General features: G+C 39.9%; 1 protein-coding gene across 1 annotated transcript; it reads left to right on the forward strand.

Annotated features, from left to right (window-relative positions):
- Positions 1-232: 232 nt before the first annotated feature.
- LOC133395391 (transcriptional repressor scratch 1-like) lies at positions 233-8,458 on the forward strand. The gene is made up of 2 exons (XM_061664224.1): positions 233-861; positions 4,842-8,458. Exons 1-2 carry the CDS (start codon positions 741-743, stop codon positions 5,642-5,644), a joined length of 924 nt encoding a protein of 307 aa, XP_061520208.1. The 5' UTR covers positions 233-740; the 3' UTR covers positions 5,645-8,458.
- The last annotated feature ends 7,414 nt before the right edge of the window (positions 8,459-15,872 follow it).

Below are 15,872 nucleotides of genomic sequence, written 5' to 3' on the forward strand. Positions count from 1 at the left end.
CACAGTTTCCACTTTTTTCGCAAATCCCCTTTTTGCTCCCCTTTAACTGCCGTATAAATCAGCGCCGAGACGCCGAGCTCTTTCAAAGTAGCTCATTAAATCCCTCCACGCTGTTCCCATTGGACCGGATGCACTCTCGCTCTCTCTCTCTGTCTCTCTCTCTCTCTGCATCTCTCTCCTCTATATAAGGGCAACAGCTGGTCTTGTGCACCAGAGAGCTGCTGCAGCTTCACGCACAGTGAGCAGAAGCAGAGGCAGATGAAGAAGAGGAGGAGGAGGAGGAGGAGGAATGTGTAGCTCTTTAGTGCACATACGAAGCATTTTTTATGGGAGCAATAATGCGCTTAATATGACGCAAGGACGTTTGGGGACACGTTTTGGACACTGCTGAACTTCTGTTTTGCACTTTTCAGGGTAAAGAGACACGAAAGAAGATTATTTTGTACACTGGAATGTGCCTGACTTGTGGTGCTTTTGTGGTGCTGAAGGGACAGCGACGACAACTGGCTCGCTTAAGGGAGCTGACCGGTTCTGAAGGACCTGACAGGGGAGAGGAATTAAAGTCACAGTAACACAAACCGGGACCATTTCTAAAAATATATATTTACACTCTTAGAATGTTCTCGCCACAGTTTTCTGGGAGAACAAACTTTTTAAATAACTTTCCGTAAAGTGTGAGGTGGTAGCAGTGTGTGTGTGTGTGTGTGTGTCTGTGTCTGTGTGTGTGTGTACCTGCCATCATGCCTCGCTCTTTCCTGGTGAAGAAAGTCAAGCTGGATGACATTTCAACCGCCGAGCTGGAGAGCTCCTACTGTCACGGCCGACGTGGGGAACTGAGCCTGCGATTCCATCATCATAAAAGTGAGTCGCACGCGCGCGCACACACGCACAGGCACACACCATTCCAACACATTATTTTAATCCTCATAGCAGCATTAGTCATGACTGTCTTGGAAGGGGAATGGGGGGGGGGGGCAAACTCAGGCGATGGAGAGAAAACCAGGAAGCTATAAAAATGTATAGTGGTGGTGCAGAGATTGTAAAGAGCAGATGCACAGAATACAGTATACGCACCGTGCAACTTCTGACTAGCATGTCATTCTCAACACGTGCCAGCTGCTGACTGTAAACATCATCACACTTTTTTTTTTTTTTATTATGGAGAATAAATATGGCCTTTAAGACTAAACTAAAAGAAATCAACCCTCGAAATCAGTTTCACTTGGCAACATGAAATCAATTAGTAACATAATAATAATGTGTAGCATTAGCAGAGCCACAATAAAGTCTGAAGAAACCATGCCTAAAAAGAACCAAGAAGTCTTCCCTTTTGGTTTGAAGCTTACCTTTTGGCCACTTCCAGCGGTGCCATGAAAGACTAATTTACATTCAGCTTTTGTTCAATACCAACAAAATGTTTATACTAGACAGAGTGGCAATGCCAAACAAACAATATGAGTTTTCGTCATTGTGTGCAGCGGAACGTAGTTGTGAAATTCGATGATTTGTTAGAAATCAGTCAACATTTCTAAGAGCAGTCCTTCCAAGCCAAATGTAGCCTAAATGTATGCTTCAAACCGAACTGGCAGACATTTCAGTCATGGCTTCTCGAGACCTTTTGTGGGTCTACTCATGATAGACATGACTGTTAACGATGTTGCTCAGTGAAACTGCCTTTGCTGACTGAACTTTCAAGTATTTCAAGGCGAGTCATCAAACTTCACTGCCACCTACGCGCAATGGCAAAACCAAAAATGCTTCACAATTTAGAGTCATCCACCTGTTCAGTACACTGGTTTCAATCAGACAAAATTGCTCGCAGTCCGTCATAAAAGGACCCCTGGAAATAGCCCAAAATGACGCCCAAATGCCCCCATCAAACCGAAACAGCAGACCTCCTGTGTCTTTTCGGGCATGACTTCTTGAGACTTTTTTGTGAGTCTGCTCACGATAGACGTGGCCATTAAATATCATGTTGCGAAGTGAAACTGGCTTTGTTTTTTTTTAAAAGTCCATATTGGCTAACCATAGAGCATATTGCTAAGTTCGATGACTTCCCATGAAACACCACACTCTACTAATTCAGCTCCACAAGGGAAGACCTTGATCAAATCCGTCGTCGTGTTGCAGGTTCAATTTCCTCATTTAGTCACGCCCCCCTCAGTGGCGACTGACATGCCAAAAACAAAACGACAGGTGCCGTACATAGTTTGAGCTTCGTCAATATTGTTGTATGCTCCGTTTGTATGTGTCGCTGCTCCATGTGCGTTGAACTAGCAGTTGTATGAAGGTTTAGAATTATGAAATATCTATGCTAATTTCCATTAGCCTGTCTACCCTGTTTCGCATAATACGTTAGCATTCAGCTAGCGGACTTTCGTTAGAAGAAATGACATGGTTTGGACTTTGATTTCCTTTTTGTTCCGTACGAGCGGGAAAGTGAGCACAGGCGCGAAGGAGTACTTTAAATAAGTTTAAATGTGTCTAAAGTGTGTGGGAGGGGTAGAACTATATACCAAAAAAAAAGGGTTCTCTTAAATGGTCTCTCAATATCGTTGAGTGTCGGGTCACCTTGGAGCTTTTCTGCCCCCTAGTGGCCAAATGTGTCACTTGGGACGACAGAGTGAGGTGGCAAACATGGAGGTAGCAGCAGCAGCAACACGGCAGGCCAATTGTGGCCTCCACATGCCTGTGTTATAAATATAACACCACTTTGACACGAGCAAGTGATGCTTGTTGCGCACACGCACGCGCACAGTGCTGCTGTGTTTCTGTCAAGTTGGCATATTTTCCAGGCAGCTTACACGCCTGAGTGCACGCCATTTCTCACACACACGCACGCACGCGGGAAGCACTTTGCGACCCACATGGAGGCCAAAGCACACAAGTGCATCACAATGCTAGCATCTCTCTCAACCATCAGACATTTTTCTGCTGTCTCGCTTCCAAATTTGTTTAAAAAAACAACAACGGGTTTCACTTGGCAACATGAAATTTCAAAAGCCAAGTGTAAGGGTCCACACGTGCTGGAGCTGTGAGTCAAGCTTCCTGTTTGCTCAAACGAACACTTGGTCATCTTTGCAAAACTTTACTCATGCTCTATAAAACACACACACACACACACACACATTCACAATCAAGAGTGCAATTATTGAATATTCATGACTCATGACGTCAAGACTCCATCTCGTTTGCCTCCGTCTTCCATCTCTCAAAACGTCCGGTTAGCGTGTAAACAAGTAGCTTGACTCCCACCCTCTCTCGCTTTTTCTCTGCCTCAACGCCGCTGTCTCTCGCCCTCCAGTCGCTTTTACCGACAACATGGATGGTTTTCTCAGAAGTGGCCGGTGAAATGATATTACCAGCACAAGTATCTCGGAGTGCGGTAATTGAAATGGAGTAGCTATTGATCGGCGCGCATCCTGCAGAGCCCGCTCGATGTCTCGCTGTGTGTGTGCGTGCGTGCGTGTCACAATTTAAGAGCAAAAAAAATTCCAAGCTGCAAGATTTCAAAGGCAGAAAATGCAGCGTTAGTATGGAAAGTCTTTGGAGCATTTATTCAATATCCACCTTAAGGTCCGTGTATTAGTACTCTCTTTGTCCTCACTTGTAAAACAATTCAGCGCACTAGTAGAATGACTGGGGTGCCACTTTTGGCCTACGAGTACCCAATTAAACCTTACTGGTAAACTACTGTGTGGTACTAGTAACACTACTAGACCCAACTAGCACTGTAGGATTCTGTCACGCACTAGTAGCTTTCTTATCAAGGATATTGGATAAATGCTCAAATGGCTTTATGACAAGTTTGAGGTCCATGCACTAGTACGCACTTTCCATTTGTCCTCCTAGTAAGACAATTTCGCGCACTTGTAGGATGACTAGGGCACACTACAAGAAGGACTGCCTTACTTGTAAAAAAAATTCCACCCATTATTGTATGACGCTCCTTCAAACTAATTGGACAACTACATGATACTAGTGAGGCTAAACTGTGCACTTAGTTGACAACGACATGCTATTAGTACTAATAATGACATCATAAAAATTCTACTAGTTAACATGTAGCTCTTCACAAGTAGTAATAGGGGTGTGCAGGTGTCAACCAGTGTAGTTTGTCCTTACTAGTAGCATGAAGCTGTCCAACTAGCATGTCAAAGTCCTACTCGTGAGGACAAAGAGCATACTAATACATGTACCTAACCCATGGATATAGAATAACTTTCTCTGGAGCGCTTTGAGCAATTTTTTTTATATCCTTGATATCGAGTTCAAGGTTTGTGTACTAGTATGCTCTTTCACCTTACTAGTCAGACAATTCATTGCACTAGTAGAACAACTAGGGCACATTACTAGAATGGCTGTGTTTTTTCCACTACTGTATGACATTTCTGCACACTAGTAGGACAACTTTGTCATACTAATAGAACAACTCCATGCTACTAGAGAGGTAAAACTAGTAGTGGGCATTTTGGTGCTACTAGTAGGGTTGAGGAGGCTTCTAGTGTGTGACACATGCCTACTAATTGGACCGAGGAGGGTTAGGTAGCATTGCCTTGCATTTGGAGAGTGAGAGAGACTTCTTCTTTTCTTTTCTTTTCTTATTTTCATGTGCTCAAAGTGATGTTATACGATAGCCTCGCGCTTTAGTTACTGTTTAATGTTTCTTTTGGAAAATTTGAAAAAAGAAAAATTGGATTGGATTGAGTGTACCTAATAAAATGTCCAGGCAGTGTATAATACATTAGCCTGCAGCAGTGTTTATAAATAACTCCCCCCTCAAGATTTCCAAAGCGGTCGGCGTCTTATTTCCTCACCGACCACTTCCCGTGTCTCCTCAGGTTATGAGCGGGATTATCTGAGCCCATCCCCGTACGATGACCCGGTGCGCAGCGCCTTGCCCGCCATCTCCAAAGCGCCCCCTTCCCCTCCCCGCCCGTCCATCATCTACAGCCGCATCGGCGGCGGCTACGCGGGCGGCCTCCACGGCGACATCCACGGCGACTCGGACCAGCCCGACAGTCCCCGCTCGGAGGTGTCGTCGGCGGCCGGCGGCTACATCAACGGGGACGCCGCCGTCGGCGAGGCCTACGCCGTGGACGCCTTCTTCATCGTGGACGGCCGTTCGAGACGGAAGGGAGCCGGAACCGCAGAGGGAGCCGGCGCGGGCGGGCCCGGAGCCCCGCAGAGGCACTCGTGCGGCGAGTGCGGCAAAACCTACGCCACCTCGTCCAACCTGAGCCGCCACAAGCAGACGCACCGCAGCATGGACAGCAAGATGGCCAAGAAGTGCCCGACGTGCGGCAAGGTGTACGTGTCCATGCCCGCCATGGCCATGCACCTCCTCACGCACGACCTCAAACACAAGTGCGACGTGTGCGGCAAGGCCTTCAGCCGCCCGTGGCTGCTGCAGGGTCACATGCGTTCGCACACGGGCGAGAAGCCCTTCGGCTGCGCGCACTGCGGCAAGGCCTTCGCCGACCGATCCAACCTGCGCGCGCACATGCAGACGCACTCGGCGTTCAAGCACTACAAGTGCAAGCGCTGCGACAAGACCTTCGCGCTCAAGAGCTACCTGAACAAGCACTACGAGTCGGCATGCTTCAAGGGGGCCTTCTCGCCTATCGGCTCGCTTGGGGAGTGACGCCCCGGCGTTTTCGCCACCCGGATGATTCCACGCGTGGACTCCCCTTCCAACCGTGCTGCGGCCCACTTGACACCGGCCGGTGGGAGGGCTTCTGATTGCGCACTCAAGATCGGTACACTTCCCCTCGTCTGGCACGCTTGGATAAGGCGTGGCGTGGTCATGCGGTCACTACAAGGCAGTGGCGGGCAATGCATTTGGTACCTGGGCCTTCAGTGAGACTTTGCCAACTTAATCCACCTCTTAATATCACCACCATCACATCACAGTTAGAGAAACCATCAATACTTCACAAAAACGCAATATAACAGCTCGCAACTGTTCCACATTCATCAACTGAAGCAGTTCAGAATCAATAGTTCAGTTCAGTATCAAAGCATTTCGATAAAACACATTGGACTCAGATGTATTTTGTACTGTTAGCTGCAGGCATGTTTGGCTAGTCAAAGTTTTGTTCTGACCAACCAATCAGAGAACGGAAAAACGCTGACATCATCGAGGACCAGCGCTCTGACCCTATGAGGATGAAAATGAAATCTAATCACCGAAAGAAACATTCCCATTGCTAATGGAGTTGAAGTTATCTTGAGCAGCAAAACTTATTCTCAAGGCTCTGGGCAGATGAAATTGACATAGAGACTGAAATCTGATTGGACAAAAAAAAAAAAAAAAAAAAAATCGAACCCACCCGTGTACTGAAAACAGTCCAGACAAGAAAAACACAAGAGAATGAAGAGAATAGACCGTAGGCAATAAATTCATACAATTTCATGGAACAAATCCAAGAATTTAGGTTGTAAATATTGCTCAGTACTTCGGATAGTGTTGAGGTCAGCAGTGAAGACCTTGCTGATCCTGACCCACCCACCACTGCTGTAAGGCGGTCATTCGATAACCGGCACATTACGCAATAGAAATAAATACAACAACTTGAAATAAGCCACAAAGTCAGAAAAAGTCCGTTTGGTCACTCACGGCTACATGCTCAATGTACGTGTCATATAGTCAATGCTATCACTTCTTTTTGCCAGGTATTCATGACACAATTTACCCAATAGAAATAAACGTAACAACTACAAATAACACACAGAGTGAAAACGTAAAAAGTCCACGACACACCATCAGGCTCGGGCAGACGTGAAACGTGCAGGTCGTGGCCCCTCTTGCCAGTTACTTATGATAACTGCCACCAGGCACAGTAGAAATAAACACAGCCACGACTCGAAATAATCCACACAGTCAAAAAAAATACTCCACTCGGTCACACCGCATGCCCAGTGTACATGTAATCCATGCTGTCATTCTTCTCAACAGTCATTCATAATCACAGCGCCCTTGCCTAATAGAAAGACACAGAACTACTAGAAATAATCCATAGAGTAAAAAAAATAAATAATAATAATCCACTCGGTCACACATAGGTTTACAGCCATTGTATGTGTCAAATAATCAATGTTATGCATCATGGTAACTGAATCGCCTTGACCATTAGAAATAAACATAATAAGAAAAAAATTATCCACGTAGACAAAAAAAGAAGAAGGCCAACAGCACGCACAGTCAAATATGCAAGAACCTGCCATTGCTCCTCTGGCCATTTGTTCATGATAACTGGACACCTTGAATAATAGTAATAGATACAACGGCTCAAAATAATCCACAAAGTTAGAAAAAGTCCGTTTGGTCACAAACAGTCACACATGGACTGTACGTGCCTCTTGACAGTTATTTTTGATAACAGCCACTGTCCAAAATTGAAATAAACAAAACAACTCGGAATAATCCACAAAGTCAAAAAATCGAAGCAGCAAAGGCCGACAAACAAAGCACAGCACATCTAGCTCATCATAACCCAAGAGTGTCATAACTAACACAAGCAAGCACAATGGCATCGGAAAAGCAACAGAGTCCGTGTTCACACTGTAACCGAATACGAGCCAGTGACGCGGACAACAAACAAAAATCACCAGGGTCTTTTTTGTTTGATTTGTTTTTAAAGAAGCGGTTGCCAAACTGTGGCTCAGGACCCAAAAATAGGTCATTTTTTATTGTAAAATTCACATCTTCTGCTGCTTTTTATCATGGGTTTAAATATACAGTATACTTCCATAGTACTACGGCAATACACTCAGTATTTATCTTAAAAACGGTATGTCTTAGCTGCCAATGTTAATGGAGACATTCAAAATGCCAAGGCCTGACCTTTAAAGGTACTTGTGTAAAAAAGATTAAAAAAAAAAAAAAAACGTCACCACACAGTATTCTGCTACTATTTATTTATTTATTTGAGTTTTTAAACAGCATTTATTTGCACTTTATTTCGCCTTCTGTTTGGAATATGCCAAAGCATTTGACACTTTCTAATTTATTTTGCCTTTAATGTCTTTTTTTCTCTCAACATTTTAACGATCAACTGCATGCAAAAAAAGTGACAATAACAGCCGAGCAATGAAAAACTATGCCAATTTTATGAATCTTTATGAATTAGTTGCCCAAAAAAAGCAAAATGTTGTTTTTTCTTCTCCGTATCTGATCAAGCAATAATGCATTTTTTTCCCATATCAACAGTTTTTTTTTTCTGTCATTATATATGTAGTGATGAGACGATGAAATATCAGGGAGTTTGCAAACCATGGAAGCTATATCTACAGTATATATATCTATATATTTGTATTACATGCTCTCTCTCTCTCTCTCTCTCTTACACACACACACACACACACACACACACACACACACACTATGCTATGATCCTTTTGAGGCCTTCTCCGCTGAGGCGATTGATCGTGGACACGTTATGCATGACAGTTATGTATGGGAGGGCGTTTTCCTTTTTTTTTTTTTTTGTACATGCTTTTTATGCACTGCCTGCCTTGTATTATTCGAAAAGTATATGTAGAAGAACGTAGAAGGTACTACCGTTAGGCCTCTGGTGCTGGAACATGGACTGCTCTTAAAACATTTTGTAGTTTCAAAAACATAAACAAAAAAAAACAAAAAAACAAAAAACTGTCTGTAAGTTAACTAAGCATTAGAATTAAACTTTATTCTTGTGTAAGGTTGTCAATGGCAATTGCAAATGCAGTTTTTCAATAGCCATCTACGATACATTGCTATGTATACTACTATAATACCCTTAAAAAAAAGATTGACTGAGATTGAAAAATGTCCTAATTTACAAAAAAAAGGTCAGAGTATCATTTTAAAAAACGTTGTATAAAAAGTTGTGATATGACAACAAAGTTGAAATATTACAGCATAAATCCTAATCTTGCAAGAAAAAAAAGTGTAATGTTGTGACAGTAAAATTGCCATATTACAGGAAGAAGTCAGAATGTTGTGAGAATAATTTGATATTATATTATGAGAGAAACTAAGTCGTAATGACATTAAAGTTATATATTATGAGAAAACAATTGCTATAGTATCAGAATAAAGTTGTAATTAACGATGAAAAAAGTAGTAATGTTATAACAGAAGTCGATAAAACTCGAATTAAAAACAAGTTATGACAGTATTTTTAATTGCATAAAGTCATAATAATATGAGAAAAAAAGTCTGAATTTACGATAAAAAATTGCAAAGTAAGAAAATGATGATGTAATGTTATGACATCATAATCCTAAGGAAAAAAACGTAACAGAGAAAAAAAAAGTCCAAAGTTAAATATTAAAGTTAAATATAAGTCCAAAGTTACAATATTGTTAAGAATGTTATGTTATGTTATCAGAATAAAGATATAATTGATGAGAAAAGGTTGTAATGTTCTGATAAACAGCAATACTAGGAGAAAAAGTTGTAATTTGACATAAAAATTGTAACGTTATGACAATATCGTAATATTACGAGAAAACGTCTTAATATTATGAGAATAGTTGAAATATTATGAGAAAGAATGTCATGGGGGGAAAAAAGTTGGAATTTACAAAAAGTTGTCATAGCATGACAAAACTTCAACGCCATGAGAAAATGTAATTTAGGATACAAGTCGTACTGTGAAGATGTTCTGATGTTATGACAAGAATGTCGTAATGAATGAGAAAAACGTCATGAAGTCGTTACAATAATAATTCAATATTATGAGAAAACTGTCATAACGTCATGAGAATAAAGTCATACGCTGATGACAATTCCCTCAGAATTAAAATGGAAGTCATAATTTATGAGAAAACTCAGAACGCTGCGATAGTCAAATCTGAATATTACGAGAAAAAGTTACGACTACATTTGAAATATTACGAGACTAGCTACCACAAACATCATAAAAATGTGACGTAATAAAACGTATAGTGGTCCTTTGGTGTTGACAAGCGACAGTATCGATACTGTATCGTGAAGCAACATTTTGTGTGAGATTTGAGATTTATTGCCAAGAATCCTTCTCAGCTCCGACGTTGATGTTCCAGCACCAGAGAGGCCCGACTAAACACTTTTAGACACAATTGTAGCCTACTATAGCCACAAGCTAGTTCATCAAGTCTTTTATGAAAAGCACTTCTTGTTCCTCTTACCAACTGTAAATTCTTGAAAGACTTTTTTTGGTGGGGGGTGGGTTGTTTGTTTTTTTTGTCTTCAACGTAAGTAGCACAACAAGAGTTTAGAGATTCAGGTAGACGACGTCTCGTTTGTAGAAATAAGAACCGCGGTCAGATTTCTTTTCTACTAGAAGCGATGATAAGATCACAATAATGATGGTGGCGTCCTTTTCTAGATATTCAATATTTTCAAGCCTTGTAAATAAGCACTGAATGGACTGATGGATTATTTCTATAGATCTGTACTGTATAGAGTGATGATGAAGAGGATGATGATGATTTTTTTTTTCAGAGCTTCCCACTTCTTCCTCGGGGGGGGGGGGGGGGGCGGGGCTTATATTCGGGCCCTCCAATGTAAAGCACAAAAACAACACCGGGCATTTTTTTCCCCTTTCACTTCCTTATTAATAAAAGATAGTTTCAACATAAAAAAAAACCCAAAACGGTTTGTTTATTCCTGTTTCATCTGATCAACTTCAGTCTTTCGTGGGTCATTTTGTTTCTTATATTATTATGAATACAAAGAATGGAACCTCGAAACTCTTACGCAATCCATTTTGGAAATTATGTAAATAGAAATAGAAAAACTCTCACACTTATTCCTTTGCCTAATATTATGAAAAAATAGTTAAAATATTCAGAAAAAAAATTACGTCTAACTGGTAGGAGTATAAATTCCCAATATTACAAGGAAAATAAATTGCAGTATAGTGACAGTAAAATTGGGTAATATTATGGGAATAATGTTATAATATTACAAGAAAAAAGTCCTGACATTACGAGTATTTGTGGTAGTTGCAATGTTACATGAAAAAATTCTAACATAATGACAATAAAATCAAGAAAAAGTTGACTTCTCATTTCTTGTCAACTATGATATCTAGTAACATTGTGACATTTTTATGATAATATTCGGACTTTTCTTGTAATAATACAACTTTTTACCTCATAAAACCGAGTTTCTTCATGCAACATTACAACATAACGACTTTCGTGACGTGATATTACGACTTAAGTCTTATTACAGTGCAACTTTTTTCTTATATTACAACTTTCTCATCAATTAAGAAAAAAGTCATAAATGAGAGTAAAGTAAAAATATTACGAGAAAAAAGTCTGAGCCCTAATAGGAAAACTCACTGCGGAAAAAAAGTTGTTATATGAAAATAAACTCATAAACCAACAAGAAAAAGATTGTGATGTTATGAGAACAAAAGTGTGTGGGGAAAGAGTCATTGTTACAGTATGAAAATAAAATAGTATTATGAGAAATAAATTCCCAAAAATGTTATGAGAACAGTCATGTCATGAAAAGAAAGTTGTAATATGAGAATTTTAGATGTTATAGGAATAAAGTTATCATATGACAAGAAAAAGTGTGTGGTGCAAATAAAGTTAGAATATGAGGAGAAAAATCTACGAGAAAACGTTGTCATGTTCGGAGAAGGAAATTAATGGAAATTTTGCAATGAAAAAAAACCAACAATATTTTTATGGGAATAAAGTTGCAATATTATGACAAATAAGTCAAAAGGTGATAGAGAGCACAGTCAAGAATGTTATGAGAATAAAGTTGGAATATTATGAGACAAAAGTGGCAACGTTATGAGAATAAAATCAGAATATGAGAAGATATATGTATACATCACGTTAAATCAGCCGAAACCACTATGACAAGAAACAGTAACTTGATGTCTTTTACGTATGCACTGAATGACTTTGTTGGAGAAGGACGACAACTAAGAAGAAGAAATAGAAGACGTGAAATATATTTTATTTATTGCCCAGAATCGTTTAAATATGCTAATTGCCATTTTCCCATGACACTTGACCTTTCAGCCCGGCGCAGGCGATGCCTTTAAATTGTTCATACATGCTCCCCCATGCGCTCGCCACTTAAATCATTCATGCGGCGGCGAGTTAAGTCCAAGATTTCAAAGTAAGAGCAAAACTAACAGGAGACGAGACGCCTTTGTTTCGAAACCCATAAAAGACATAAATAAAAAGCGGGCAGCGGCAAGATTCTTCCAGGAGAAATTGCAGTTGCACCAAAGTACTGCTTCGACTACAGTCAAAAGTCAATATAGCAATTGTAATGTTACCATGATAAAGTTGGAATACTGCAAGAAAGGCGGCACGGTGGACGACTGGTTAGAGCGTCTGCCTCACAGTTCTGAGGACCCGGGTTCAATCCCCGGCCCCGCCTGTGTGGAGTTTGCATGTTCTCCCCGTGCCTGCGTGGGTTTTCTCCGGGCACTCCGGTTTCCTCCCACGTCCCAAAAATATGCATTCATTGGAGACTCTAAATTGCCCGTAGGTGTGACTGTGAGTGGGAATGGTTGTCTGTTTGTATGTGCCCTGCGATTGGCTGGCAACCAGTTCAGGGTGTACCCCGCCTCCTGCCCGATGACAGCCGGGATAGGCTCCAGCACGCCCGCGACCCCGGTGAGGAGAAGCGGCTCAGAAAATGGATGGATGGATGGATGGATGGATACTGCAAGAAAAAAAGTCATCATTCATGAGAAAGTCGTGATATGAAAAACGTCACAGTTATGAGGAAAAAGTTGGAATGTTATGGGAAACAAATAACGGCACTCCTTTTTAAAAATGAATAAAATAAAATTCACCTTTCCTTTTTAAATATGAATAAAATAAAAATCAACCCTCCTTTTTACTTTGAATTATTATTTTTTCTTTTGAAATCACCTCTGCTGTTTTAACTTTCACTGGAAAAAACACCAATTTTGTCAATGAATAATGAAAAAAAACTCGTTTTTTGACTTTCCATCCAATGTTTTTTGCCCTTCAGTTGAAAAAAAAAGAAACAATCACTACTCCTGTTTTGACTTTGAATGAGCGAAAGAATAACTCATCTATTGTTGGAATACAAAACAGCTCTCCTTTTTGTATATCATTAAAAACAACAACAAAAACATATTTTTTACTATGAATTTAAAAAAGTCATTTTTTGAAATCACCTCTCCTGTTTTGACTGTCAATGAAAAGCCTTTCCCTTTCTATTGTGTAATATATACATAATATAATATATATATATGTTTAGACCTGATTCTATCGATGATGACTTTTCGTGTTCTCCACGAGCGAGATCATCTTTAAAATCATCAAGCGCTCTCAATGTTGTTGTTTTTTTTTTTTCCGGGAGGATGACACGCCAAATGACACCCAGAAAACACACTGGTCGCGAGCATTTGTTGCTTGTTTCAGTGCAAACAGGTACATGCCCACCTCAAACACACACACACACACACACACACACACACACACACACGTACACACGAAATCGCGTTGAACGCACTCAGGCGCACACGCGTGCACTCACAGGTTGTGTGATGGCCTTTTAAAGGGTTGTTTCACACCTCATCGCATTTCAATTAGCAGGTAATACACACACGAGCCCCGCTTGACATTTTGTCTATTGCACATTCATTTGGATTCCCCTCAACCGCTTCCTTTCTTATTATTCCTCTCTCCTTTCACAGCAACGTGAGTGACAGCGCTTTGACCTCCTGCTTTGTCAGGGGAGGCGTTAGCAACGCACGCACCCCGATGGAGAAGACTTTTCCAGCGAAGGAACAAGGAATGAACACCCCCCCCCCCACCCCGTTTCTCAGTGGTCTTTTTACATGGAAGAAAATGGAGCGACTCTACACCACAAATGACAGCAATGACTGTTACCAGCAAAGACAACACCGACTCTTACATTATTCATTTTAAAATGTCACAAATGAAATAGAGCAACGGCGAATTGCTCAAAGCTGCACAAACACGTGTTGCTAGGCAGAATTTGGAGAGCAAACGGTGCTACTTTAATAAAGTTGTAATATTGTGAGATCAAAGTAACACTGTTGTGAGAATAAGTTAGCATTATTGCAAGAAAAAAAATCATCTTAGGAGAAAAAAGTTGTAACATTACAACAAAAAAAACATTGCTGGGTTGCAACAATAAAGCTCTCTTATTGCTAGCTAAAAGTCACAATATTGTGAGACTACAGTACATGTTTTGAAAATAAAGCTGGAATATTAACAGAAAAAAATCCTCATGAGGCACACGGCCACATGTTGCTGGACAGAATTCGTTGGGCATATCTCACTATTTGTGTGTGGTGCTTGGCAGAAGATGTTCACTGCACTCCTTGCTTCTGCTCTGTACAAGCTCTCCTCTTTCCAGGAGGGCTCGCGTGGTGTGAACGTCTTCTCTGCTGACTTCTCACGCCCATGCACACAAACATTTATTGTTTCTTTCCCCTGTGATTGGGAGGGAAAAAAATAACCTTTATGCCTTGTATTATTTCTTTCTTTCTTTCACTGTAATTGGTCTTTCGCTCTAATGTGTCTTTTATTGCTCTGCTACAGTACAACGCCCTCAGGCACTACACGTAAAAACAACACAGTCTGTTTGGCTTAATATGAACAAATCACACCATATGTGGGCTGCACACATCCTGTAGTTTTAATTCAATGGCTAAGACTGCTCGTGGTATTGTGTTTTATGAGATACACGATGTGTGTCAGCGGCAGTAAACAATCGGAGACAAAAGATGCCGACGGTGTTGAAAATGAAGCACTTTCTTCACTTAAAAAGATGACTTTTTTATTCCCAAAAAACTTCCAATATTTGCATGAAAAAAAGCATTTTTCTCCCACAAAAATATAGAAAGGTTCCTGAGATTTTGCCTTTTTTTTTTCAAAATGTTTTATGAAATTCTTAAAATATCAAAAAACTTTCTTGAAAATATATATTTTTTTACTTGAATATATAAAATATATTACAAGACGTTTAAGACAACTTTAGGGATCCCACACCAGGCAAACTCACTAGATTGAGGATATTTTAAAAAACTAAAACTTTTTTCTTGAATATTTACAACAGTTTACTCATCCCCACAAAATCCAACTTTTTAAAAAATATATAATTATTTTTTTCAAAGTATTTTTTGCTTGAAGAAATCATTTTTTGTAAAGCCCAACTTTTTTTTTTGCAAAAAACTAATATTTTCACAAAAATGTCTGACGTACCTTTGTAAGTAATAAAATGTACTGCTTATTTTCTTAAAAAGATCATTTTTCCTTTAAAATATCCAGCTATTTTTCAGGATGTTTTTAATTCTTGAAAATAAAACGTTTTTTCTTCAAAGTGATTTTTTTCTTTTTTAATTGCAAAAATATTGAATTGCAAAAATATGCAGGATATATATATATATATAATATATATTTTTTCTGTAAAATACTTTTTTTCTCAAACATAAAATTTTATTTCTGAAAATATACCACTATCTTTCTTGAAAATATGACTTGACTGTGAATAATGTTTGTAAAATATCAAAAGTAACAACAAAAAAAGATCTCAAAAATATAAAAATGGTTTCCTCCAAACAGTATGACTTTTATTTTTGCTGCCACACAACAACACCCCAGGCACGACACATCAAAATCAACAAATGAACACTCTTGGTGTTGTAGTTGTGTTTTATGAGCTACAGGCTGCGTGTCAACATAAAACATTCAAGACAGTAAAGACAAAATAAGGTAGACGTTATGAATGAGGGCAAAGGAAAATGACTCTCTGTGTGCGTGTGCGCTATTAAAGTTGTATTGCGCTCTGCTTTTAGCACGTCCGCCATCAGCATCACGGCAACTTTAGCTAATCATTTTTTAAAACGCTCTGAGCTCTG

Source organism: Phycodurus eques, chromosome 20, assembly GCF_024500275.1.
Source record: "Phycodurus eques isolate BA_2022a chromosome 20, UOR_Pequ_1.1, whole genome shotgun sequence".
NCBI classification, from domain to species: Eukaryota; Metazoa; Chordata; class Actinopteri; order Syngnathiformes; family Syngnathidae; genus Phycodurus; species Phycodurus eques.